Source organism: Pleuronectes platessa, chromosome 11 (assembly GCF_947347685.1).
Source record: "Pleuronectes platessa chromosome 11, fPlePla1.1, whole genome shotgun sequence".
In the NCBI taxonomy this organism is placed as follows: domain Eukaryota; kingdom Metazoa; phylum Chordata; class Actinopteri; order Pleuronectiformes; family Pleuronectidae; genus Pleuronectes; species Pleuronectes platessa.
In genome coordinates, this window is record NC_070636.1 from 4340043 (window position 1) to 4364721 (window position 24679).

The 24679-nt window shown below is 43.7% G+C and overlaps 1 protein-coding gene across 4 annotated transcripts in view; it reads right to left on the reverse strand.

Moving 5' to 3' along the window:
* The window catches only part of actn1 (actinin, alpha 1), a 51348-nt gene that overhangs the window by 15302 nt on the left and 11367 nt on the right, over positions 1 to 24679 (reverse strand). For all 4 annotated transcript variants that reach the window (XM_053434161.1, XM_053434159.1, XM_053434158.1 and 1 more), the window contains exons 2-7: positions 9944 to 10058; positions 9157 to 9276; positions 4717 to 4803; positions 4073 to 4160; positions 1208 to 1286; positions 158 to 239 (exon numbers count right to left, since the gene is read on the reverse strand). In XM_053434161.1, coding sequence (XP_053290136.1) covers positions 158 to 239; positions 1208 to 1286; positions 4073 to 4160; positions 4717 to 4803; positions 9157 to 9276; positions 9944 to 10058 — 571 coding nt within the window. The remainder of the gene's footprint in view (positions 1 to 157; positions 240 to 1207; positions 1287 to 4072; positions 4161 to 4716; positions 4804 to 9156; positions 9277 to 9943; positions 10059 to 24679) is intronic.

The window sequence follows — 24679 nt, forward strand, 5'->3', positions numbered from 1 at the left end:
GAGAGGTGATGTGCTACGTGTAGGAATGTGAGGAATGTGAAGAAGAAGAAGAAAACGTGGAGCTCTGCGTCAACTCAGTGTTTGATGTCTTTGAAACACGATAACGTCTCCTCGTCCTCACGTCACTGTGTTAACTCCCCCCCCACCGCCTGTTCACCTTCTGCGTCCAACATCTTGGGGATGTCCAGGTACTTCTCTGCCACGTCGAACGCTGTGTTCAGGTTGGTCATGGGGTCGTCCTGTGAGGAGACAGACAATCAGATCCTCTCTATGTCCCTGAACTCACCTGCTCCTACAGGGCTGCCATTTCACAGTAAGACACAGAAACACAATAAACCTCTTTATCAAACGCCATAAGTGATCATTTATCAGGTTTAAGTATTCATATTTATATGTATTTATATAGTTATCTTGCTCATAGTGTATTCATCGTTCTTATATCATACAATACCTCTTAATACTGTACTACTCCATGTATATTTCTTACTGTACATATCTTATTTATTTACAAATTTCACTTCACTTTTTCACTTTAAATATGCACAGTACTCTGCACTTTTACTGCCTTTTTCTGTTAAGATGCTAAACTGCATTTTGTTGTATAAGTACTTGTACTGTGCAATGACAATAAAGTTGAATCCAATCTAATCTAAAAGAATTTATACTATTTTTAGTTTTATAATATTTATTCTATGTTTTTTGTTAAATTAGAGCAACATTATTGCAAAAAACTTTTTATTATTCCTTATATACTTTGCAACTTGTAAAACAATTAGTGAGTAAAACTATTTTAATTATCCTTTTATCATTTAAGTAATTTCCTTGAGAAGAATAAAAAACTTTAAACCAGAGTTTCAGCCTCGGACGTGAGGATTTGATATTTTCATATGTTGTGCATGATAGTAAACATCTGCAGATATGTTAAACATTTATTAAAGTGCATTGATTCAAATATATAATTGAAACAGGCATCAACTCTGTTATAGTTCTTTCTAGATTCTTTCTCTCAATGATAGAGGAAAGGAAAGTATAATTATGTCAAGACAAAATCGATCATTCATTTTTTAAACAATATTTATAATCAATATCTGGTTATGACAACAGCCCTAATGGCCCCTCCCACCAGTGTCTGTGTCAGTATCTGTGGTCCTGAGTGTGAGTTGCTTCTCTACGTCCAGTTTGTCTCTGTCGGACGACGGTCGCTCACCTTGCGCAGTTTCCCGTAGTCGATGAGCTCCGGACGGTGTCGGTGGATGAGTGCACAGAATCCCAAACCGTCTTTCCAGCTGAAACAGACAGAGCGAGACGGAGACACGGCTGTGATCGGGTGAAGGGAAACACGAGGAGATGAGGAGAAGACAAAGACTCTGGCTTGAATGTTGAAGATGACGGGTTATCTAGTGGAAAACACGGTCAGATATCGAGTTCTGAAGTTTGAAGGGAATAACACGACCGTTAGTCATAAAGACAGGGAGAGAGATAAGGTACAAAATATGAGTCGGATATCAAAGAACATTTTGAGGAGGGGGGGAAGGGGGATGTCAGTTTCCAGAAAGCTGGAAACCTGGGAACAGGGAACCATCGAATTATTCCCAAGGACCACCATATAATTGGTAATTGCAGTTGGTTTGCGTCTGTGGGCCTGAGTCTGGACGGCGTTCAGAGAGGAGGACGTTACACTGAACAGACACGAAACCCTCAACGCTGGTTTGCTCTCATTTTACTCAGTAATTTTCCCGGCAGGACGTCTCACACTGACTTGGTAACGTACGTTCGTGGTCCAGCTCCTACAGGATGCAGTCATTCAAGTTTATTTATAAACTGGAGTTGAGTGTATTTTTAATTTGTAAATGTTAAAACACACCCGGCTGTATTTGCCAGATTCAAGCTGCTGAAGTCCGGACATGTTCCTGAAAGTTTCCAGACGGACTGTAGGTGAGGACACTTGTCCAGAAAGTGTCCGAGCGAGAGAGTGGACATGTCGAGGACTTTTCTAGCTCAACAACAGACAGGAAGCTATAAGAAAACAAATATCTCATGAAAAACAGGAGCCAAACACGAAGAAATTATATTTGTGGCCACTAGGAGGCAGCACAACGAACTGTGAACGCAGCTTTGACTTATATAAGTTAATATCAGAATTAAACAGTTGCAACAGACATGAACCAACAATAGTGTTAATCAAAGTCGTGCTCCAGTTTCATGGAGGAGGCAGGGTTCATGACCTATACTGCAGCCAGCCACTAGGCGGCGATCCAGACGATTTGGCTTCACTTTGGGGGAAGCCGTCACGTCGTCCATCTTTATATCTATAGTGTTAAACAGCTGCTGGTAGAAATATCCCAGTCTTCAGCTGCTGAATGCTCCTCTGTGGTCCCCAGCAGGTCACTAACTCTGTCTGTTTCCTGCTGAGCAGGAAGCTAACGACAGGTTTATGAAGCGTTTTTCTGCTGAAAACATCTGCTGACGCAAACAAACCCAAACTGTGAAAGTGAACCAGAGCTTAAAAACATAGATTCTGTCGGGAGTGAGAGGAGGGAAGATAGAAATGTACAAGCTAAGCACTTGTTCAGTAAACGCAGCCAAATTTAAACTGCAGCGTAAGAACTTTTTTCTGTAAATCAATGATTATGTGTTTAATTAGCTGAAAGACATATTTTTGGTTTATCCTCTCGTTTCTCCATCGATTAGCGGCTGAGAGCGAACTGTCTGAACGCAGCTCGGTGGGATGATGCAGAGCAAAGTCAATCTGGAAGAGTGGCGGAAGATTTACGTGCAGCAAGTGGGTTCTTTAAATGTATTACCTGCCATAAAAAAAAAAGTGCTTTTAATGCACAAGAGCGGCTTTTACACAGCGACTGTTATTCCTGAAGCAGCAGCACTTGAGTGCTTCAGAGGAGAATGAACCACCTCAGCCCTCTCTCCTCCGGTTCCTCTCATCTCGGGACGGAGATGCACCTCTATCATCTCTCACAGAGCGACCACATCAAACAGCTCGGCTCTGACAGCCCCCCCCCCCCCCTATCATCAGACCTCTCCCTTTCCCTTCCACTGAAGTGACCTCGCCTCCACCTCTCCACCCTCGCCTCAGCTTTCATCCACATCTGAGGATCACTGTGGTCTTCTTTCAATAATTCAGAGCGGGCGTCCTGCATCGTGGGTTCAGCGCCCACCGAGCGCACTCAGGACAGAACCATCCAGACAGGATGCGACAGTAACCACTTTGTGAATTTGATTAACTGCCTGTGTGCAACAAATCTACTGATAGAAATCTGAATGCCCCCCCCCCCCCGGCTGCTCTGGTTTATGAGAACATGTCTGCTGCTGCTTCAGCTCAACATCACCACCGTCTGAGGCCTCCACTGTTCTCAGGAACCGATTCTGACTTCTTATATGTGGGTAATCCTGGGGCTAGATTTCTCGTAAAATCTCAAAGTATTCCAGACAAACCACATTTCAATGGATAACAGTGTCTGTGAGAGAAGAGCTGCAGGATTGAGGGATTTGTATTTTTTAAAGGTGGCGATGTTGTGTCCCAAGCTTAGACGGAAATATCCAGAGTTGTAATTGTTTTGTTTAATTTACAAAAAAAATATTTTTTTATTTAACCTTTTAAAAGTTTTATTATTTAATAAAGTATTGGTCAATTATCTATTTACAACTAAAAAAACATTACAACCCTTTTTTATTAAGGTCTCGGAAAGTGGTAATGTTTTTTTTTATTTTGAAAAAGTCTCATCCTTCCATCCTATGAACCGAAAAAAAGGTTTCACATCTAAGACCTGATCTGTTCTCACTTTAAAAGTCTGGAAAAATAAATTACCGCTAAGAGTAAGTTATTTATATCAACGCTCCCCAAGTCAGCAAACTCTTAAAGCAGTGGGATAAAAAACAGCTTGTTTACAGGGCTTGTAAATAAAAACACGTTTGTTTACGAGCGCTGTAAAGTGGTTCAGGTATCATCAGGAGGTGTAAAATAAAGAGGAGTCAAACACGAACGTGCAGCAAAGTGAGTTTTAAGAGCCGTGTCTCTGCATGTGAATAAAAAATGAGCTGCATCTGAAAACCTTACCTGATGTGAAAGTTCTGGATGTTGACATTCTTGTAGGGTGCAGTCTTCCTCTGGCACCACAGCAGGAGGCCTTCTTTGGCAGATGTCTCTGCAGTTGGGAAGAAGGGATCATTGTGAAGTTGGAGAAAACTCTCGGGCTTTTTCACTTTGACCGACTCTCCACTAATCCCAGTTTAGCGGTGGATTAAGCGGAGGTGAAGTGAATGGGAAGCATGTGTGTGATTGCTCGGGATGTTTGGTGCTCTCCGGTTTCCAGCGGAGGCCGAGGGGTGTCTGGTGCTGTGTCGTCAGCAAACAGCGAAAGTGAAACACACTGAGAAGAGACTGTGTTTTAATCTGAAGCTGAACCGATCAAGGCCTGATCACTTCTGACGTCTGAAATTGGATTACACTTTAAGGGCATTATATACGTTAACCAAGGAGACGACCATATCATCAACATATGGTGAAACATTCACATTCAAATGATCCTGAGTCTGATTCTGGTGTCGTGACAAAGATCTGGAGACACTGAGACGCTGAGTCAATGAAAAGTGTTTTCAATTGCAAATGAAGACAGTGAGCAAGAGGCCTTTTGAATAAAGAGAATGAACTTGTGGAAGTGTTCTCACTCACACACACACACCGACACACACACATGTTACCTTCCACAGAAATGTCTTGGATGGCAAAGCGGAGGATTATGGTCCAGATCATTCCCAGGGTCATCTTAGCGTTTCCATCTACGATCTCTGGAAAGGAAAAAGAAAAACAATTTAGACTCAATCTATCCATCTATCTATCTATCTATCTATCTATCTATATATCTATCCATCTATCTATCTATCTGTCTATCCATCTATATATCTATATATCTATCTATCCATCCATCTATATATCTATATATCTATCAATCTATCTGTCTATCTATCTATCTATCCATCTTTCCATCTATATATATATACAGTGCCTTGCATAAGTATTCACCCCCTTTGGACTTTTCTACATTTTGTCATGGTATAACCACAGATTAAAATTTATTTCATCGTGAGTTTATGTAATGGACCAACACAAAATAGTGCATCATTTGGAAGTGGGGGGAAATATTACATGGATTTCACAATTATTTACAAATAAAAATCTGAAAAGTGTTGAGTGCATATGTATTCACCCCCTTTACTGTGAAACCCCTAACAAAGATCTGGTGCGACCAATTGCATTCACAAGTCACATTTGCAAGTCACATAATTAGTAAATAGGGTCCACCTGTCTGCAATTTAATCTCAGTATAAATACACCTGTTCTGTGACGGACTCAGAGTTTGTTGGAGATCATTACTGAACAAACAGCATCATGAAGACCAAGGAGCTCACCAAACAGGTCAGGGATAAAGTTGTGGAGAAATATGAAGCAGGGTTAGGTTATAACAAAATATCCAGAGCTTTGAACATCTCTCTGAGCACCATAAAATCCATCATAAGAAAATGGAAAGAATATGGCACAACCGCAAACCTACCAAGAGGAGGCCGTCCACCCAAACTGAAGAGTCGGACAAGGAGAAAATTAATCAGAGAAGCAACCAGGAGGCCCATGGTTACTCTGGAGGAGTTGCAGAGATCCACAGCTGAGGTGGGAGAATCTGTCCACAGGACAACTATTAGTCGTCTACTCCACAAATCTGGCCTTTATGGAAGAGTGGCAAGAAGAAAGCCATTGTTGAAAGGGATCCATAAAAAATCCCGTTTGGAGTTTGCCAGAAGCCATGTGGGAGACCCAGCAAACATGTGGAAGAAGGTGCTCTGGTCAGATGAGACCAAAATTGAACTTTTTGGCCTCAATGCAAAACGCTATGTGTGGCGAAAACCCAACACTGCCCATCACCCTGAGCGCACCATCCCAACAGTGAAACATGGTGGTGGTAGCATCATGCTGTGGGGATGCTTCTCTTCAGCAGGTACAGGGAAACTGGTCAGAACAGAGGGAAAGATGGATGGAGCCAAATACAGGGAAATCCTTGAAGAAAATCTAATGCAGTCTGCAAAAGACTTGAGACTGGGGCGGAGGTTCATCTTCCAGCAGGACAATGACCCTAAACATACAGCCAGAGCTACAAAGGAATGGTTTGGATTAAAGAATGTTAATGTCTTAAAATGGCCCAGTCAAAGCCCAGACCTCAATCCAATAGAGAATCTATGGCAAGACTTGAAGATTGCGGTTCACAGACGGTCTCCATCCAATCTGACTGAGCTTCATCTTTTTTGCCAAGAAGAATGGACAAACCTTTCCATCTCTAGATGTGCAAAGCTGGTAGAGACATACCCCAAAAGACTTGCAGCTGTAATTGCAGCGAAAGGGGGTTCTACCAAGTATTGACACAGGGGGGTGAATACTTATGCACCCAACAGATGTCAACTTTTTTGTTCTCATTATTGTTTGTGTCACAATAAAATGTATTTTGCACCTCCAAAGTACTATGCATGTTTTGTTGATCAAACGGGAAAAAGTTTATTTAAGTCTATTTGAATTCCAGTTAGTAACAGTACATAATGGGAAAAAGTCCAAGGGGGGTGAATACTTATGCAAGGCACTGTATATGTATCCATCTATCCGTCTATCTATTCATCTATCCATCTATCTGTTTATCTATCTGTCTATCTGTCGATCTATCTATCTGTATATCCGTCTATCTATCTATCCATCTTTCCATCCATCTATCTATCTATCTATCTATCTGTCTATCTATCTCTCCATCTATCCATCTATCTGTACAGTAGCACATAAACCTTTAATTATTCCCAGCAGAAAGCTTTTTAGTCTTTTCATCTCAGAAGACTCATTTATCTCATGAAGATGATCTGTTGATTCTTTTGAGCCGGTGAGTATTACACCTTCATGAATGAGAAGTGAGACGTGATTATTCAGTCATCTGAGCCTGAACCTGCTAAGCTGTCGATCAGCTGATCTGAAGCCTGTGAACCAACCGCCTGCGTCCCGGTCCTGTCTGTGTTGTCAGTAATGAAAATCCCTTCCAACAGGTCGCCCTGTTTGCCCGCCTTCAATTATCATTCGGCTCTCCCTCTAATCCAATCAGGCCCCGGGGCTCGACTGTGACGGACAGGCCTGGACAGCGACATGTCAGTCGTGTGTCTGTAGGTGTAACTGTGTCTGTGAGCGACGGCTCGGAGTGAATTAGGAGGCAGCGAACGTGGAGCTGTGTGGTTGAGGCTGACACATGCAGATACTTGTTGTGAGTCGGCCTAATGAACAGGACTGATCGGCCCTGGGGAGGAACACAAATCCTGTTAAATCCATTTGAACCTGCACCCCCTCCTCCTCCTCCTCCTCTTCCTCCTCCTCCTCCTCCGAGTTCATCCCTCACACACAACAAACCCCCGGTGAGTCGCATGGATCTGAGCCGTCCACCCGTCTCATCCCGCCGCCACAGTGAGCACGGCGGCTCGACCAGGAGGGGAGTCCAGCCCGATAATCCGTCTGGAATGCTGGTCTGGTTTACGAGCTTTTATACTGGCCTCCGTGCACTGACACAAAAAGAGTCTCCATCGTACCAAGTCACTTGTGTCTTTTATTGATGCGCAAATATTGAGTATTGAGGATTGTTTGGTGAAAGTCTGGTGAATATTTTCTGGTTTATCTTTGCTTCTATAATAAAGTTGGTCGGACAAAGTGAACACATCTCCTCAGGCTGGGAGAATATATATATTTACCATTTAGTCAAATCTGAAATGTTACAGGTCATTTGATAAATGAATCTGTATTATTGTACTTTTGTACATGGGCTATTTTATGAAATTTAACATAATTGGCAGCTTTGAATGTTTCCTTTTTAAATATTTTACCACAAACCAACTTTTTATAGACCAAAAATAATGTAAATGCTTTTTAAATGTGGCAGCTGAATTAGTTAATGTGACTTGTGCTGTAAAGCAGCGCTGAGTAGTCAATAGAACAAGAAAACCATAAATACAGTCCATTTACTTTTATTCATGACATACTCTCTAAAACCATGAAACCTATGAAAATAAAAACCCTAAATCTTTATTGTTCTCTTTGCATCATGTCAGCTGATTTGTTTGTCGTTCAAATTTGTCCTCGTCCCAGTTTCTTTTAACCTGTTGGTGTCTGACGGTGAAAAGGTCAGAGGTCAACCTCATTAGGGCGTCGAGAACAGACCCAGACCTTTAAGAGAACCAGATCCCAGTGTATTTAACTGGGATTTGACTCATTTATAAGAGTTATTATCCTTAAAAGGGTTTAGTTCTCTTAAAAAATCCAAAATAACTTATATAATATTTCATTGCAGGCTCCTTGAGCTGTTTGGACATTCAGACAGTTTCAGTTTCTGGCAACAGAAGTGTGGAAACAGAGGAGCCAGATGGACCAAGACAAGAAAATGTCATATTTCAGAGTTTTGAGCAACACAGTCGACTTTCTGTTCCCCTTCGTTGGACCGGGACGGCAGAACCAAGTCTCACAGACCGATATCTCCAAACCTTGGCGCTCGGAACTCAAACTGTCTGCACGGCTGAATCCCACAAGGACTTTCATTCTGTGCAAACTGACACTTTAAGATCCTTCGAATATTTTGGGCCCAGCGAGTGGAGAGGCACTTTGAAGTTTCTGTTTGCAGCACATGTGCAAACCCTGTTTATTCCAGACAAGGCCAGAGGGGAAAGTGCTGTTGTGAAAGAGGGAGATCGGTGGATATTAGGAGAGAGAGACAGAGAGAGAAAGAGAGAGTGAGAGTAGAGTGTTTACTCTGCTAAAGACTTGTTTACTGTCCGATGGGAGGAGGACGGACGTCCCTGAGTTATTTGTGCTGAACAATGAGCAGCCTCAGGCCTCGAGGGGGATTGCTGATCCTAAAATCTACTCACAGAAAACGCACCGCAAAGCACAACCTCCACCAGAAGCGTCTGAAATAAGGATCCCATTAAGTCCATGGTAATGAGAGGGGAAGCGAGAGCAGGCCGGAGACTACATCACACACAACCCTTCACAACAGAGTGGTACTGATTTGGCTGAAGACCTAATTGGAGTATTTTGGTACAGTGTCGTGGTAGCACACAAGTTAATGAGTCACTCACCCTCTGCACCGATAGACACCAGCTTCACTCCTTTACCGGCGATGAAGTCCAGTGCTTTATTCACGTTGGAGATCTTGTGGACCCTCATCTTGCCTCTCTCTGGTTTGGCCAAGCGTTCGCCTGAAAGGAGAAAACAGAACATTTGAAATGGAGGATGAGGAGCCCGTCTGACACTTCCTCCTCCTCCTCCTCCTCCACCGCATTCACCGTGAACAACATTTACAAAACGGGGCCAAGGCCAAACGAATTGAATTGAGGTGATGTTACGGCTTTGCCAGAGGACAGCGTCCGTAAACAGCTTTTCAACATCTTATCATATTTCCTGTTGGAGAAAGTGGTTTTTCAATTTCTTTCAAAGAGTTGGAAGCCTGCATCCAGTCCTGAAGAAGCTGAAGCCAAGAGAAACGGCTGATTCTCTCCAGCAAACTGTGGTTTTACGCTTCAGTTTGTATGCATGCTAGTTAAAAAAGATTAGTTTAATTGATGAATTTTCTCTTTTGTCTTCCAACTCCACATTTATGCTTTTTGCCACCTCAATAAAATATGAATAATTACTTTTAAAGTCCCTTTCATGTCCAACCATTTCATTTCGGACGAGGAAAATATCAGTTTTAAAGGAAAATGGACATTCCAGAGGTATTAATCTCATCTGACTCTCAGCAATCTCCATAATTCCTAAAATGCAGAACTCCTCCTGGGATCCCGTGTCCAAACATCAACATGTGACGCCTCTGCCCAGGCAAACTGTTTCCCCTGAGTTAATCCTGCTAAGTGAGGAGCCGAGTACCTGAGATGACCTCGAGCAGCAGCATGAGTTTCAGTCCGTCCCTGAAGTCCTCCTCGATGTTCTCGATCTGCGTGCCTGCTTTCCTCAGGTGAGAGTTACACCAAGCTGTAAACGTCTGCAGGGAAAAGGAAGGAAAAATAACTTTAGTCAATTTTCATATAAATTAAACGCTGTAGGGTTTCAAACTTTCTATTATATGCTTACTATTTGTTAGCAATGGCCCCAGTCCATCGCATTAAACCCAGCGAAGCTAACATAATCATGTGAATATATTTGTCTAACTGGAAGATGGAGGTCTTGTGGGAAATCAATTAAAGCGTCAGTAACCATGTTAGCAGTTCTGGTGTTCTGAATGCTCAGGTCAGAAAATGTATAATCTCCCAGTGACAATAACAGACGGTTACATCATTCAGCATCAGAGCTTGTTGCTAATTCACCAACATTAGAAAGATGGAAGATAACAAACAGAGAACAGAGTGCAGCTCAGTGTCAGGACCTTTCACTTAAAACTACAAATCTCTATGGTGGGAATCATCAAAAGTCATAGATTCATCCTCTGGAAACCATGAATGCCCAAACTAAATATCCTGGTAATCAACCACATAATTCTCAAGATATTTCAGTTTGGACCGAAGCAGTGAAAAAACACAGCCAAGCCAAACTTGACCTCTGACCTTTGGGTAGAAAGGAGCGTTCATTTTCCAAGTGGGACCAATAAAAAAAAAATCCCTTAATTAAATTTCAACAAACCTCTGTGGCCTATTGAAGGTGTTTTCTGTTTATTCACATGCTGTCACCTTGCACCTTTGTCTGGGACTCTAACAAGCTTAAGTCCCCCCCCCCCCCCCCGCGGAGCCGCAGCACACTGGAGCCCTCTGTATACAGTAGGTGTAGCAGGCCCTGGATCGTCTGGCCCGTGAACACGCCAATGGAAAAACATCTGAAACAGGATCTCAGCCGCCCAACAGGAGCTGGCATGAGGAGTGGGCCTGCCGCGCACCCTGCTGTGAACGCCTCTTTACGAGTTCCAGAGTTAATTACACCCGAGCCCCAAACATCAGGCAACATGTTTCCAAGGAGGAGGACCTGCAGGAGCAGAGCCAGGCGTTTATGAAAGCCAGCACTGTCTCTCCCTCGACTGCCGGGGGAACAAAAGCCACTTAAAAGTCACTGGAGAGCTCTCGTGGAACTTCTGGGATGAGGTCACTCTTAAACTCTTGAGTGGCACGAGGTCTACGCGGCTATCAATAAACTAAAGTGCGGAGGACACGGGGTTTTTCAGATGTGTGCGAGTTTGTTGGCAGGTTTCAACCAATGAAAAACACTGAAGGAAGCTGCGGGTACTGCCGAAGATGTGGAGGGAAAAGAGCAGATTATATGGTGTTTTAACTCCGAGGGCAGAGCTGACAGGAGAAACCCCAGCGCTGGTGATTTATACGTGCAACTGGCAGGCACACGCCCTCAGCCTCTAAAGCACCGTCATCCTCTAAAGTTAGTCCTGATTTAAGCTCCAAAAGGCCCGAAAATATGCCAATTAATCCGGATCAATATTCTCTTGAGGGGTCGGCCAGAGATTTGAACCCATCGGGGCTCGGCTGTGGAGTCATTAGCTAATGTGGATCCAGTTTAATTGAATCAAGGTGTTAAGCAAAGGCTGTTTGCTGACTCGGCAGGTTCAATTTCCCAGTTTTCTGGTTTCCTCTCTCTCTTTTCTCTCTTTTAGTTTCACTTTTCCCTCGACTTCATTCAGCACAAACACAAATCCTTAGAACTTCAAGTTTGACCTTTAATTGACCTTTAACTTGTTTAACGAGTCGCCAGCAAACTGTCACGGCTTCAAACCAAAGAATATCTAAAAGAAATGGAACTTCGAATGGGATTCAGAGGTGGAGGGGCACATGTGATTTATGTCGATGACCCGGGTGCAGTTCTGCTCCTGCTTAGTGCAGCTGCTGCGGGACCAGAGGAGCTGAACATGTCAGAGGCTTTGAGTCGACCTGCAAAGAGCAGAGTTGTGAAAACGTCTAAAAGTTCACAGAAAGAATGTCAGCTCGTTAAATGTGCTGGAAGGAGGGAGCGTCTGGCTGCTCGGGGCCGGACCACAGGCCTCCTCCTGACAGGAATTAGCCGGCCCTCCCGCAGCTCCTCCAGCTCTCTGGGTCACTGTGGAGTTTAGAGACTGGGGCTGGCAGCCACCTGCAATGTCACATGACCTCCCCCCCCCCCCCCCCGGCTATGTTATGGTCAACACTCCCAGGCTCCTCAGGTGTTCTGGGGCATGACACCGAGTTACAGGTCCACTGGTCGTGGAGGCAGATTGGTGCCTGAGTCATTATATTCCCACAGAAGGCTCTCAGAGTTTTGAGAAGATGCAGCTGGAAGTATCATCCATGCTCTTTATGATCTATAGATATAAAGCTGAGGTCTGAACTCCTATCGGATAAAGAGGTAACTCCAACCAAGCATTTTTTTTAACTATGTTGGCCTAATTCTCTGACTTCTTCATGACGTCACTGATCATAATTCAACCAGCAGCAGTTATTTCAGACAAACTGACCATTGTCTATATAACCACAAATCTGCCTCCATCATTATATCATATATCATATATACACTAGATGGGAATAAAAGGCGTAGCAGCAGCAGCGGGTGAAGCTTAGCAATAAATTACCTGCACATCTAGTTTGTCTTTGTGAAATATTAACAGGAGCTCGGCACGACATGATTAATTATGTTGGTGGACAAACGAACAAGTCCCCCCCCCCAACACACACACACACACACACACACACACACAGACACATTTCTCCACCCTTGAGATTTTAGTTGCCATCACTCCAGCGGAACTGCAGCCGTTGGGTTTTCCCTGTGCCGGAGTATTTATAGCCAGAGGAAGAGCAGCATCACAAACATGATCCTAATGAGCTTCGACCTTGAATATTCTATCTGACTTATTACACAATTCTCAGACACGATATTTAAAATGTCCATGAGCTCGGCCAGCTTCATCTACTTCTCGACCATTTTGGAATCTCTCTAAACTTCCAGGAATTACCTTTTTTGACAAACTCACAATATCCCGGAGCCCAATGTGATATCAGTAAATGTCATGATTTGTCCAACCAACACTACAAACCCTCAATAATCAATGTACTATGTGTTTTAATGTGTTTTGTTTGCAGGATTTTACAAAGAATATGGGACGGATTACCACAAAACTTGGAGTAAGGGTGCATTATGGATCTGGAAAGAACCCAGTAAAGTTGATTTTACTTTCTTTAACATTGTGAGACAGGACGTTTGGCAACATTTTCATTGATTTCCCAGAGAATAATTCATGGATATTGATTGCCAAAAAAAATTATATATTTAGGGAACTGGAATTTGAGCAATTTGGTGCAGATCCAAATACAAATCTGTATCACATGAATTCAGATTTCGTGTGGGGACTGTTGAGCCTCGACTGGGATGAGTCAAAAATCTATTAATCAACGAACTGACTCATAAGCAACTGCTCTTATTCTCTGGGACAAACACAAATATATATTATCTATATTATTCTTTTTGATTAACTGTGAAACTTGAATGAAGCTGCAGTTTTCCCTAAAGTTGAGCGTGTTACACCAGAACAATAAAACAAACCCTGAAATGTAAAGAACATCACGACCAGCTGTTCAGAACAGGTCAGATGTATCAGACTGTAGAGGCTCCTGTCTGATCCCTGCTCTCCTCATGTGTGACCGTGTCCTCGTTCAGTTTGTGTCAGTACACTATGTGCTGTGAACGTCTGTGAGCTGTTCACAGGTCTGCACCACAGCTCTGGAGGCCGACGGCTGCTCATCATCAACAACGTGGCAGTGAGAGCAGCTCGGCCCGGGTTCTGCTCCGGCTTCACTGCAACATGTCGTGTAGCAGAGCGACTGTGTCTGCAGGAGGAACTGGAAGATCATACATGTTCTGAGCCATCCCCCTCCTCCCTCTCTCTCTCCCCCTCTCTCTCTCTCTCTCTCTCTCTCTCTCTGTCTCTCGCCCTCAGCCTCCCAGAACCGGGGCGGGCTGTAAAAACAACAGGGGTCAAGAGCAGGAGGAATCTGCTCCGCATCAGCTTCAGGGAAAGTTGCCAATCGGCGACATTACAGCAACATTTTTCCCATAGTAACCACAGAGTGGAAGCCGAGTAGACTGGGAGAACCTGGACCAGTTTCCCTTCTGACTGTCTGTGGTGAGATTGTGTTAATGAAACAAGCAAACTAGTGTTTAAAAGAACTTTAAGGACTTTGACATAACTTGTTTTTTCAATTAGTTGTAAAATAGACACCAATGTGGATTTTTAGGGCCGATGCTGAGGGAATAAAAGTATTCCGATTACGATATATTGGCCAATATATTTATACTAAAAAAAAGGTAATGATTCCTAAGATGGTGTTATCAAACCCTTTAATGTAAATGGGGTTTGATATTTTACAGTTTAACCATAAACTTCATGATAAATTACCCTAAATCAAAAAACACAAACACATAATACAAGGAGGTCAAACATAAAGGCAGATCCCAGTATGTCTGTGCAAGGCTGATATCAATCGATGTTATTGATCAACTGATAAAGTGGAAATGCGGAATGAACATAATTAATGAACTTCACCTCCCTGATACTAAAGTGCAGCATAATCACAATGAAGTTAACGATAAGAACTGCGTGGTGACTCGTGTAAACCCGTCACTTATAGTTTTATATTTAAGAAACCTGCTATCTCTCCTCGCTCCCGTTCCTTTCCCCACCTCTCCCTCGCCAACTCCCCCCCCCTCCCTCCCTCCCTCCCTCACTCCATTAATCAACCTCAGTTAGGAAAATATTTCCTGCCTCTCTGCCAGTTCCATATTAGTACAATCCTCTGGCTGAAACCAGCCGGCTCATGAGCGGCCGGGCAGACAAGTGCTCAGGCGGGGAGGAGAGGCAGAGATCGCTGGCAGAGCGTCCGGCACAGGAAAGGCTTTTTCAACACCGCAGCCAGTTTCTCAAGCCCCAGTCTCCAGCTCGGGGTATGAGAGGGCCTCTCGTGTCCCGGTGAAACCCCAGAAACACAATCAGATAAAGTTCAAGAAAGACGTCTAGAAGAAAACCTCTTTTCCAGTGTCTCCTCCAAAACGCTCCAGTAAGAGTGATAAATGAGATCGTTGGGGGTGGGGGGGGGGGGAGAAACCATCTCTTTTTACTATCAAAACCACAACATAAAAAAGCGTAACGCCACCCACAGCTCGAGCAGTAATGAGAATGAATTCTGTCTGGATGAGTTGGAGGATGGGGGGGGGGGTGGGGGGGCGATGGGCCTCTGTGGATCCCAGGGAAGTGAAAATCTATTTAGACTCGGGACAGAAAGTGTTTTGGGGGAAAGTGTTTCCTACGCCAGGAAGACCGAGCCGCTAACAACACCTTCCTCTTCTCCCAGACTCCCAGATGATTTCCTCATGAGTGAGGAATTAGGGCATCGAGTCGAACCAGACGAGTTCACTGGGAGCACACACTGGTTCTAAACTGCACCCTGGAGGCACATCTGCGTAGGAAGGGAGCGCCGCGGCTTCCTTCAGGAAATGTCAAAGGGAAGTGATAAAGAAGGAGAGAACTTTTTTCTCACATGAAGGCAAATTTGAGGAGGTTTTTTTTCTCACTCCCGTCCATTGGTGAGGTTGTTTGTTTGCTAATCAGCGGGGGGGGGGGGGCAATAACTATGGGATGGATTTCCACAAAACTTGGTAAAAGGATGGGACATGAGCCAAGAAAGAACTCCAGGGATCTTTTCATTACTTTCATAAAAAAGTACAAATTGCCACTTGGCCACTAAGGGTCTCTCAAACAAAACAGTAACAGAAGACCTAGTTTGATGAGTTGTTTTCAGGGAAAGTATTTATGAATCAGTGAAAGAAGCTGTATGTATTGTACGTTCACAGGTCAACAAAATATATAACATGTTGTTGTTTTTAGACATTTTAAATTGTTTCATATGATATCTAAAACATTGCTTTTGACATTTTCACCAGTCTCCATGGGATTAATTCCTGCATCTTGATGAAAAATAAAACAATGAAATGAAATGTATATATATAAAAATCAAGATCTAGTGGATTTAAATCAGTCAGCTGTTTTCCATACAAACATGATGGATTTGTTGTGGTATTTCAGGGACCTGTTGCACCAATGGCGGAGGTATCGCTCTACTTGGTGTTAAGTGTTTCATGAGCCCAGTTAACCTGCAGGTTAACCCATGTCACGACCCAGGCTTGTGCTGGGACAACTGGGAAACGAGCGACCCTACAGAAATTAAGCAGGGAGGAACAAACTGTGTAATACACTTATTAGACGCTGGTGTCTCACTCACACAAGAGAGACGGATTCGATGCAGAGGACTCTTCCTCCTCTTGGATCAACGGCTTCTCAGAGAAACTTTCCCTAAAGGATGAAATATTTCTCTCAAGAACAGATGTTGGAAAAGGAGGCGGATGACTTATAATCAGTATCGTCCTTTACCTAAACTTTCCAGACTATTCTGGACACAAACTTCCCACCTGCTTCAAATTTGTAACATTTTCCAACAAATCTGCCTCATTTGGAAACAATGATGTGTGGCTTCACTCTTGGACCTGAGTAAATGTACATAGAACTTAAGCATCAAGATTATATTTCAGTGAGACACACACATTTTTGCCTTTGACCAATAACAAGCGTTCTCCACAGTGGTGACCTTTAAAGGGGTGGAAAGCAGGAGAGTCTAAAATTGCCGTTTATTGGCTTTGATGAAGCGTCAGGTTTCATTTAACAATCGCTGGGCTGGGAAATATAATCAACTTTATCAACTATTCTCATGTGAAGGAGTTACAAACAAAATTAAGATTTATATGTTCAGGTTTTCAACAGACTACTGAACTTGATGGATGAATATGACAACTTGGCTGATCGAAGAGAGAAGAGAGAATCTTTGAGATGATGCCGGAAATTTGGCCCCAAAATAAAGTTTTAAAAACAAACTGTAAAAGTACAGATGTGCATCTCTGACAGTGCAGTCAGTTGGTTCAATATACAACAGATACTCTTTACACCCTGAAGTAAGAAGTGTCGTCCAAGAAGCTGATCGGAAACGGACATGGAAGGTCTGGCAGAGTGAACAGAAGCCCTCAGGTTACCGCTGCCTTGGGTTTGGAGGCCCTACAGATAATAAGCTTTATTTGCAGCACATTTCACACAACACGTCTCTCTCTCTCTCTCTCTCAGTCTCTCTCTCTCTCTCAGTCTCTCTCTCCCTCCCAACGCTCGCTCTCTTCGCAACAGAGGAAGGACAGAAGTCTGGGGATCTGCCAGCCAGCGAGGGGAGTGCACCCAGAAGGTCAGAGGTCACCATTCATCCCCCTCGGTCTCCTTCCTCTAAAGCTCACTGGAGGATACAGCCCGACTGCCCCCGCATTCAAAAACACTGAACCAAGCTCAGCTGAGGCTGCCCGCCAAATGCATAGTGTGTGTGTCTGTGTGTGTGTGTGTGTTTCACTCTCTGAAACACCTTTAAGTGACTTTAGTCATTGTTAAGTCTTGTTTGTAGTGTTATGTAATTGTTTTACATATTTTTAGATATTACCTTCATTCTTTTCTTTGACTATTACAACACACACACACACATCCACACACACACAGACATACAAACACACACACACACACACACACACAGGAAGTGATTCCTTCCTCCAGCTCTTCAGCCATGACAGAGCTCCAGTCTCTCAGGTGCAGCATTTATCCGACCTGGCACTCGTACACACTGTGACTATGAACTGCCGACTCAGCACAGTCTTCCCATTACACTTATCTACTGCTGTGGCTGCTGCCTCAGCACGCACGTGTGCACGAGGGCGAGTGCACATAAGCTAATGCAACCCTGCATAGAGCATGAATGCAAAGGTTTAAAAAAAAAAAAAAATGCTATCACACAGACACACACAGCCTGTTTGAACACAATCTGTGCACAGATCCAGACACACACAAAGTCTTCACACTCCAACATGTGCACACTTTCGTGAACACACCCTCCTCAGTGTGAGCGCGTGCTGACGGAGCAGTGAACCGGCCAAAAAGAGTGGATTGACAAAGAATAGCAGCCATTGTGACCAGTGCACTGATATTTACTCTGTTGTGGCCCAAAGAGGCCCTGATGCATATTCATGTGTCTGTGTGCGTGTGTGTGTGTGTGTCTGTGTGTGTGTCTGTGTGTGCGTTTGCGTGTTACAATGAGAGTCATGGCTGGTAATAGCTCTTTCCTCAGCCGAGTTCATTTCACAAAGACTTTGGCTCGTCGGTGAGTGAGTGTGTTTGTGTCTGTGTGTGTGTCTGTGTGTGTGTGTGTGTGTGTGTCTGTGTGTGTGTGTGTGTGTCTGTGTGTGTGTGTGTCTGTGTGTGCGAGATGCCGCAGAGCAGCTAACACTGGGCGGTTGCTTTGACAACCACAACAGCCTGGAGACCCACAAACAAACAGCTCGGTCGCGCCGAGGCTCAAACTCACATCCGCGAATCCCCGATCTCTCACTGGGACTCAGCACGTAAAACACACACACACACACACACACAAACACATACACACACACAAACACACACTCACCCCATGCAACACGAGTTTACAATCACAAAAAACATCTGCGACCACGAGGGTTCACAGTGTGATCACATCATTCCAGGAATTAATGACTTTCAAGGGAAGGTTTCATTTCCATAATTCGGCGAGGACAACAAATTTCTATGTTCTGCAAAAAATGTCTAACTGAGCCGGGCACGTGTTTGATAAGAAGAGGCAGCTGATCTCCCGGCACACAAATTGGATGCAAATCCACGAGCAGATGATATTCAAATGCAGCGGCGGCATCAAAGAGGCCGTGCCGAGCAGCGAGTGGGTCAGAGGCTCAGGGTTAGGTTAAAGCTCAGGGATCCGAGTGTGAGGAGAATGACCCCATTGACACAATGACCGAATGGAGGGATAGAATTCAAAATATGTACAGGATGGAACATTTGACTGCTCTATTACAACTGAAAACACAGGTATTCATAAACAACCGGTCCCCCATTGCTCTACACTTCCATTTGATATGATAAGCAGGATATATAGATATATTTATCTTATTTTCTATTTGTTTTTCCTTTCAAGCGATGGACATTTGCAGGCCATCCTCTTTCTTTTTCAGAATACTGTCTTAATGTAATGTCATGTGTGATGTACTGTGGACAATGTTAATGTGTAACTCAATTCTGATTTGCCTGGATCCTGATGGCTTGGGCCCAAGTCATCCATGGACGTTTAACCCCACTAGGCTAAGACTTCACCTGATGTCATGTTAAAAATCAGTTGATGTACTGCACGACTGCATTTGATAAAAGGAAATAAAAAGAAGTTAAAAAAAAAATTTTAAAAAAGCAAACGAAAGGGGGATTTTTGCACAGGAATAAACTTGTTATAACATGACGACTCAGCACAGTCAAAAGTCCTGAGTCATGCCTGAGCTGTCGACGCTCTGTGACAACACTGGAGACGCCAATCTAAACATGGCGATGGGAAGTTCAGTGGCCCACTTCGCCCCTCAATCACAACAGGAGTCATGAGTCAGCTCCGGCGCGGTGGGCCTGCGGTGCTCGTGCCATGGGAAGCGTGCGGCTCGAGTCCCGGTGCTGCTTTGTGCCACAGCAGCGGTATTTTTTTTTTATTTTTTTCACACTGCTGACCGTCACCTGACTCGGAGAAATGCTGAGCTGGGAGGAGCCACCCGGCACCAGAACAAAAGACGCTTTCAACACCCCGTCCACACATCAACTGTACTGCATGTGTCCAACGCTGAGGCCATTGTGCTTAAGTGCTGACGAGGGGACGAGCCGTTCACTGTTAAGAAAGAAAAACCCACATTCTTTCTGATATTAATGAGAATTTCACGTGAGCATTTGTGGAAAGTTTTCTGTATTTTGACAAACTCTTTCAGAGCAGGACTCGAGTGTCACATGAAGACGTCAGTGGTGCTAGTTTATCTATCAATGCAAAAAAAGGTTAGGAGACTGAAGTGTTCCTCTGCAGCGAATCAGCACGCTGCATTTCTCTATCTTTAAAAACTATTGGTCAGTTTGTTAGACTGAAATCTGACTCAGAAATATGACCATATCGTGAATAATCAAATAAACACAACTTAATAGATTTTTTATTTTATGTAATTGTTGGAACACATTCCCATTTAATACATCATTAGATTCTTTTGCAATATCTTAATAACACTTCTTTAATAATAGAGTCACGGAATATGTGGAGATGACGATGATCACGTATGTGCGACTGGGCCCTGACACGTTTAAAAAGTCTTCTAAAAGCATTGTGTTAGTTTGTAGAGTGTTTAAAAACAAGGTAAATACACAACAAGTGTAAAACTGGCAAATGATTATACAATGAAAATGAGCAACGACTGAGATTTAGACTAAACGATAAAGCAGAAGTGACGCTCGTCAGAAAGAGGAATCAAACTTTTTTTCAATCAATCAATCAAATTTTATTTGTATAGCCCCAACATGACATGCCAAGCAGTCCCGGTCCAATCACAGTCCATGGTCTATCACGCCAAATTATTGGGAGAGCTGGTAGAGGGCCGAGGGGGGGATCTCTTCCCAATTCTTTCAAAGAACTTTGGGACACTTTTCGATAGTCATCTTCGGGATGTATTGTGGAATCCCACCGTCTGCATTACAGACTGAGAATTTGCGAAACTGGATGAAACACAACAATAGGTTAGAGGATTGTTCAATCAGTAAATTTCTGATTCAATATCTACAGTCACTTACTATGGGCGGTTCTTGTCCTTCATCAGAGGGTCCATCGTGAGGAAGGGGTGGGACAGTGCGTTCTCTGGGGTGAACCTCGACATCGGGTCGATCTCCAGGAGGCCTTCGATGAGGCTGATAAAAGAGCAACTGTCAGTGTGCTCTACAGAGCCCGGCGTCACTGCATGGAACTGGATTATAAAAAGACAGCAGACGAGGGATTAGTTCAATTTCTTCACTTTCCAACATTGGATAACAACTTGGATAAAAGTCTGACATGTCCTCAATGACAGACCAGAGGTTGTCCAATGGACCTATGATCTCTTTCTGAGAAGGAATGTGTGAATAAGATGCATATTCCTGATTCTAAAAGACATTTTTATTCTAGGTAGACTTACTTTAAATCTACTCTGTGGTTTTAAATTAACATTTATACTGCTTGGCCCTGATGTTAGCGCCTCTGAAGTATTCATCGGGGGTCTACAGGAACAAAGGTCAGATGAGTGACACATCAGACAACAGCTGCTGTCTCTTTGGGAGATCAAATATTGGAAAATGAACATGGTTAAATACCTTAATACACCATCCTGGGTCCTTCTTGAAGAAGTAGTGTGTGTACCACCCATTACTGAGGAGGTGTCCAGCTGGCAGTCCCAACAGGTCAACCAGTGCTTTCACCTGGAGAGAGAACATAAAGTTCATAAATTTCAGTGCCTTCAAAGCTTTGAGAAACAGGAGAAAGGATAAAGGAGGTGTAAGGGGCAGCCTGGTGTCAACAGTTCTTTTGATAAACAAGTCAGGAGCAGGATAATTTGAAAAAATGTGATCTACTCCACCTCTGTTTCACCAGCATTTCCATTTTTTAATATATTGAGGGCCACCTCCTGCGATGTATCCAAATCCAAAGCCCTGGCAACTTCACCGAAGACCCAGACTCCAATAGATTCCATGACGTGGTAGTGTTGTGCCCTGAAAAGGGAGATGTTAATAACGTGACTCAGACACGGAGTTTCTTCTTCATCAGCGTCATCAAGAATATGTTTATAATTTACAGAATCAATTTACATAGTTACAACAACTGAGCAGGTAACAATATATAGAAATGGCCTATTAATCCTTGAACATTAAAGGGGACATATTATGGAAATTCCACTTTTATAGTGCTTCTACACGTTCATTTGGGAATCTAGCATGTCTACCGTCCCAGAAACTCTGGAAAAAAACAACACCCGCGATTTGTAGTGGTTCCTCTATGTCAGAAACGATACACTAGATGGCGTCGAATGGGATTACGACCAGAGTTTACGTCATAGTCTCGCTACACAGCCCGGCTCCACCGGCTCATGTGGAGAACATGTGAAGGTGAGGAGTCAGCAGGAGCAGTGGTGAAAACATAAAATCAAGTCATTGCCGGTGCTATTGCCCCAACATCGTTGTCCCCATAAATTTAACCAGCACATTCTCTGTTTCTTCATCTCTACTCTGCTCTTAAACATCTGAATAATTGTTCTTTGGATTCACAATATCAAATTCTTTACCTACATTCTTCAAAAGTCAAATAAAGGTTTTACTTACCAGTTTCATCAGTTGTAATATCAAAGTCTGCAAATGATGATAGAACGGTTGTTGTCATATTTTGGTAGTGGTCTGAAGTGGTGAAGGGGTCTCTACTGAAAAAGGTACTTTCATAACCTAAAATGTCTTTAGAGCAGAGGATCAGTGGAAATTTTCCATAAATTTCCAGAAACTTTCCATGGGAAGTTAAGCTCGGGAATTTTGAAAAAAAAAAAAAATACACAAATTAAATGCTGAACAATTAAAACAATATTCAAAACTCTATTTTAAAGATGTATGGAATGCAGCACATGCTGCACGTTGAATTTTCAACCCTCCAATGTGCATTTCTCACATGCACAGATAATTCCCAGCATCCTGCACACTGCAGCAGGGCTATTGAGGCCTGCTGTAGTGTGCAGGACTAGTCAGGTAAGTTTCGATGATATTACTGGGGAAAATATATTAGCATGCTGATTGAGGATTGTTCATCTGTTCATCTAGCCTATTTCTATTCATTTATCCATCAATTGTAAAATATTTTTAAAGACGATTCCAATTGTTTGGCCAATTATTTATACCTCTGGCATTGCTTTAGTGTTTTTTTACAAGTTTTTTTCTCATCTTATTTCTACAGAGCAATGCCACATGCACTATCTCCTGTGTGGAGACATTTCACCCCAGCCAATTTATAGATATAAATGTACTATTGATATAACTGCAGTAAATGTGTTTGAGCGATCACATCCGTCGAGGTATCCAAGCTGGAGGAGCTGGGCAATGACACATCTTGTGGGGATTTGAGTGTCTCCTCTGGTTTGTGAGCAGGACCAGCAGAAGGTCACAGAGGTTTGTGATCACGACCGGCGGAAAAAAAAGGGAAGAAGAGGAGCGACCATGAGAGCCGTTCGACCTCTGTCCTCCGTTGAGTTATTCTCCACCTTTGAACTTGTGCTTTCACGACATGGAATGACCAGCACCATCAGCTGAGAGCGGCCGAGCTGCTGTATCACCCGCCCTCCTCCACGGCCCTCCTCCACCCAGCAGCCACAGCACCTGCCAGCACTTCACACAGCTCAAGCCACTCCACTGCCCCCCCCCCGCTCGGTCCAAGGGCTCTCCACTACACGGCAACAACGGTGCAGGCGGGCGCTCCCTTTGTGCCAAGTTACCAGGGGTGGGGCCGTGGAGGGGAGGTGTCTGATACATCTTGTAATGGGATCTGCCCGGAGCACTGCGGAGTGGCTGCCTGTTTACTGTTGCAAATGAGGTAACGTCGGGTTGGTGCAGACTAATCCTGCAGCCGGGAAACTGTGACATAAAACTAGCGCGGGGGGGGGGGGGGGGGTGAGAAATGTCGGTCAGTGCTGGTTTGCTGCTGCAGAATCTAACTGTGCAGAGCGTCTCACAGGCAGTACAGAGCCAGCAGTGCGTGACGTCCCTGCAGCGAGTCAGCTCTAACTGACCATGAGCACCAGTGGACCACACGATCAATAGACACCACTGATTGAAATGCAGACGTTCAATAGGCTACTTGTCCCACTTTGGGGGAAAGTGGAAGAGAGCAATGGTACAAATAGCCTTTGGCCTCGATTCCATCAGAACACTCTCTCCCCCAGGATCGAACTGACCCAGATGACTGATTGATTTGGTTCCAACGTTATCATCAAACTCAGTTCACACAAACATTCACTTTTACTCTACTTTTCTTCTCCCCCCCCCCCAACATCTGGCCACCTAGGACGACTGATTCACTGCTTTTAATTGACCTACTTGTGCTTTAGGTATAATTGGCTGCAATGTAAATAAAACCCTCAGAAACATCCTGTCTTCATAGTTAAAACGTTACAATTAACTGTTTAGAGCACAAACAGCTAATTAAACAGACCCCCCCCCCCCCCCCCCCCCCCCGTGTGTGCAGAAGAAGACAAACTTCCTGATAAGACTAGAGGGAGATTTTAATATGTGCAGGCGGGAAAAACTTCTCTTATAAACCTCCCCCACCCACTCAGCCACATCCATCTCCATTGATGATGGTGCGAAGGAGCAAATGGAGACGGGGAAAATGACAGAAGTAAAAGATAATGACCCAAAACTATAAAACTGCTTTTATGTGAAGTTGGGATTTGAGTTATTTGCCTGAAAAAGACACATTTACTCCCACTTCCCTCATTTAAATAGCGTTTCCTCGCAGGCCTACACAGTCAGAACCAGCCACATAATCCGAACCAGGGAGAAGTGCTCCGCCACATGGGAAATGATGTGTTGATAAATATCCGGCTGCAGCAGCAGCAGCTGATTCTGGATAAACAGAGGAAGAATGGGCACTAAGTGGTTAGTGGGAGCAATGGAGGCTGTGGTAT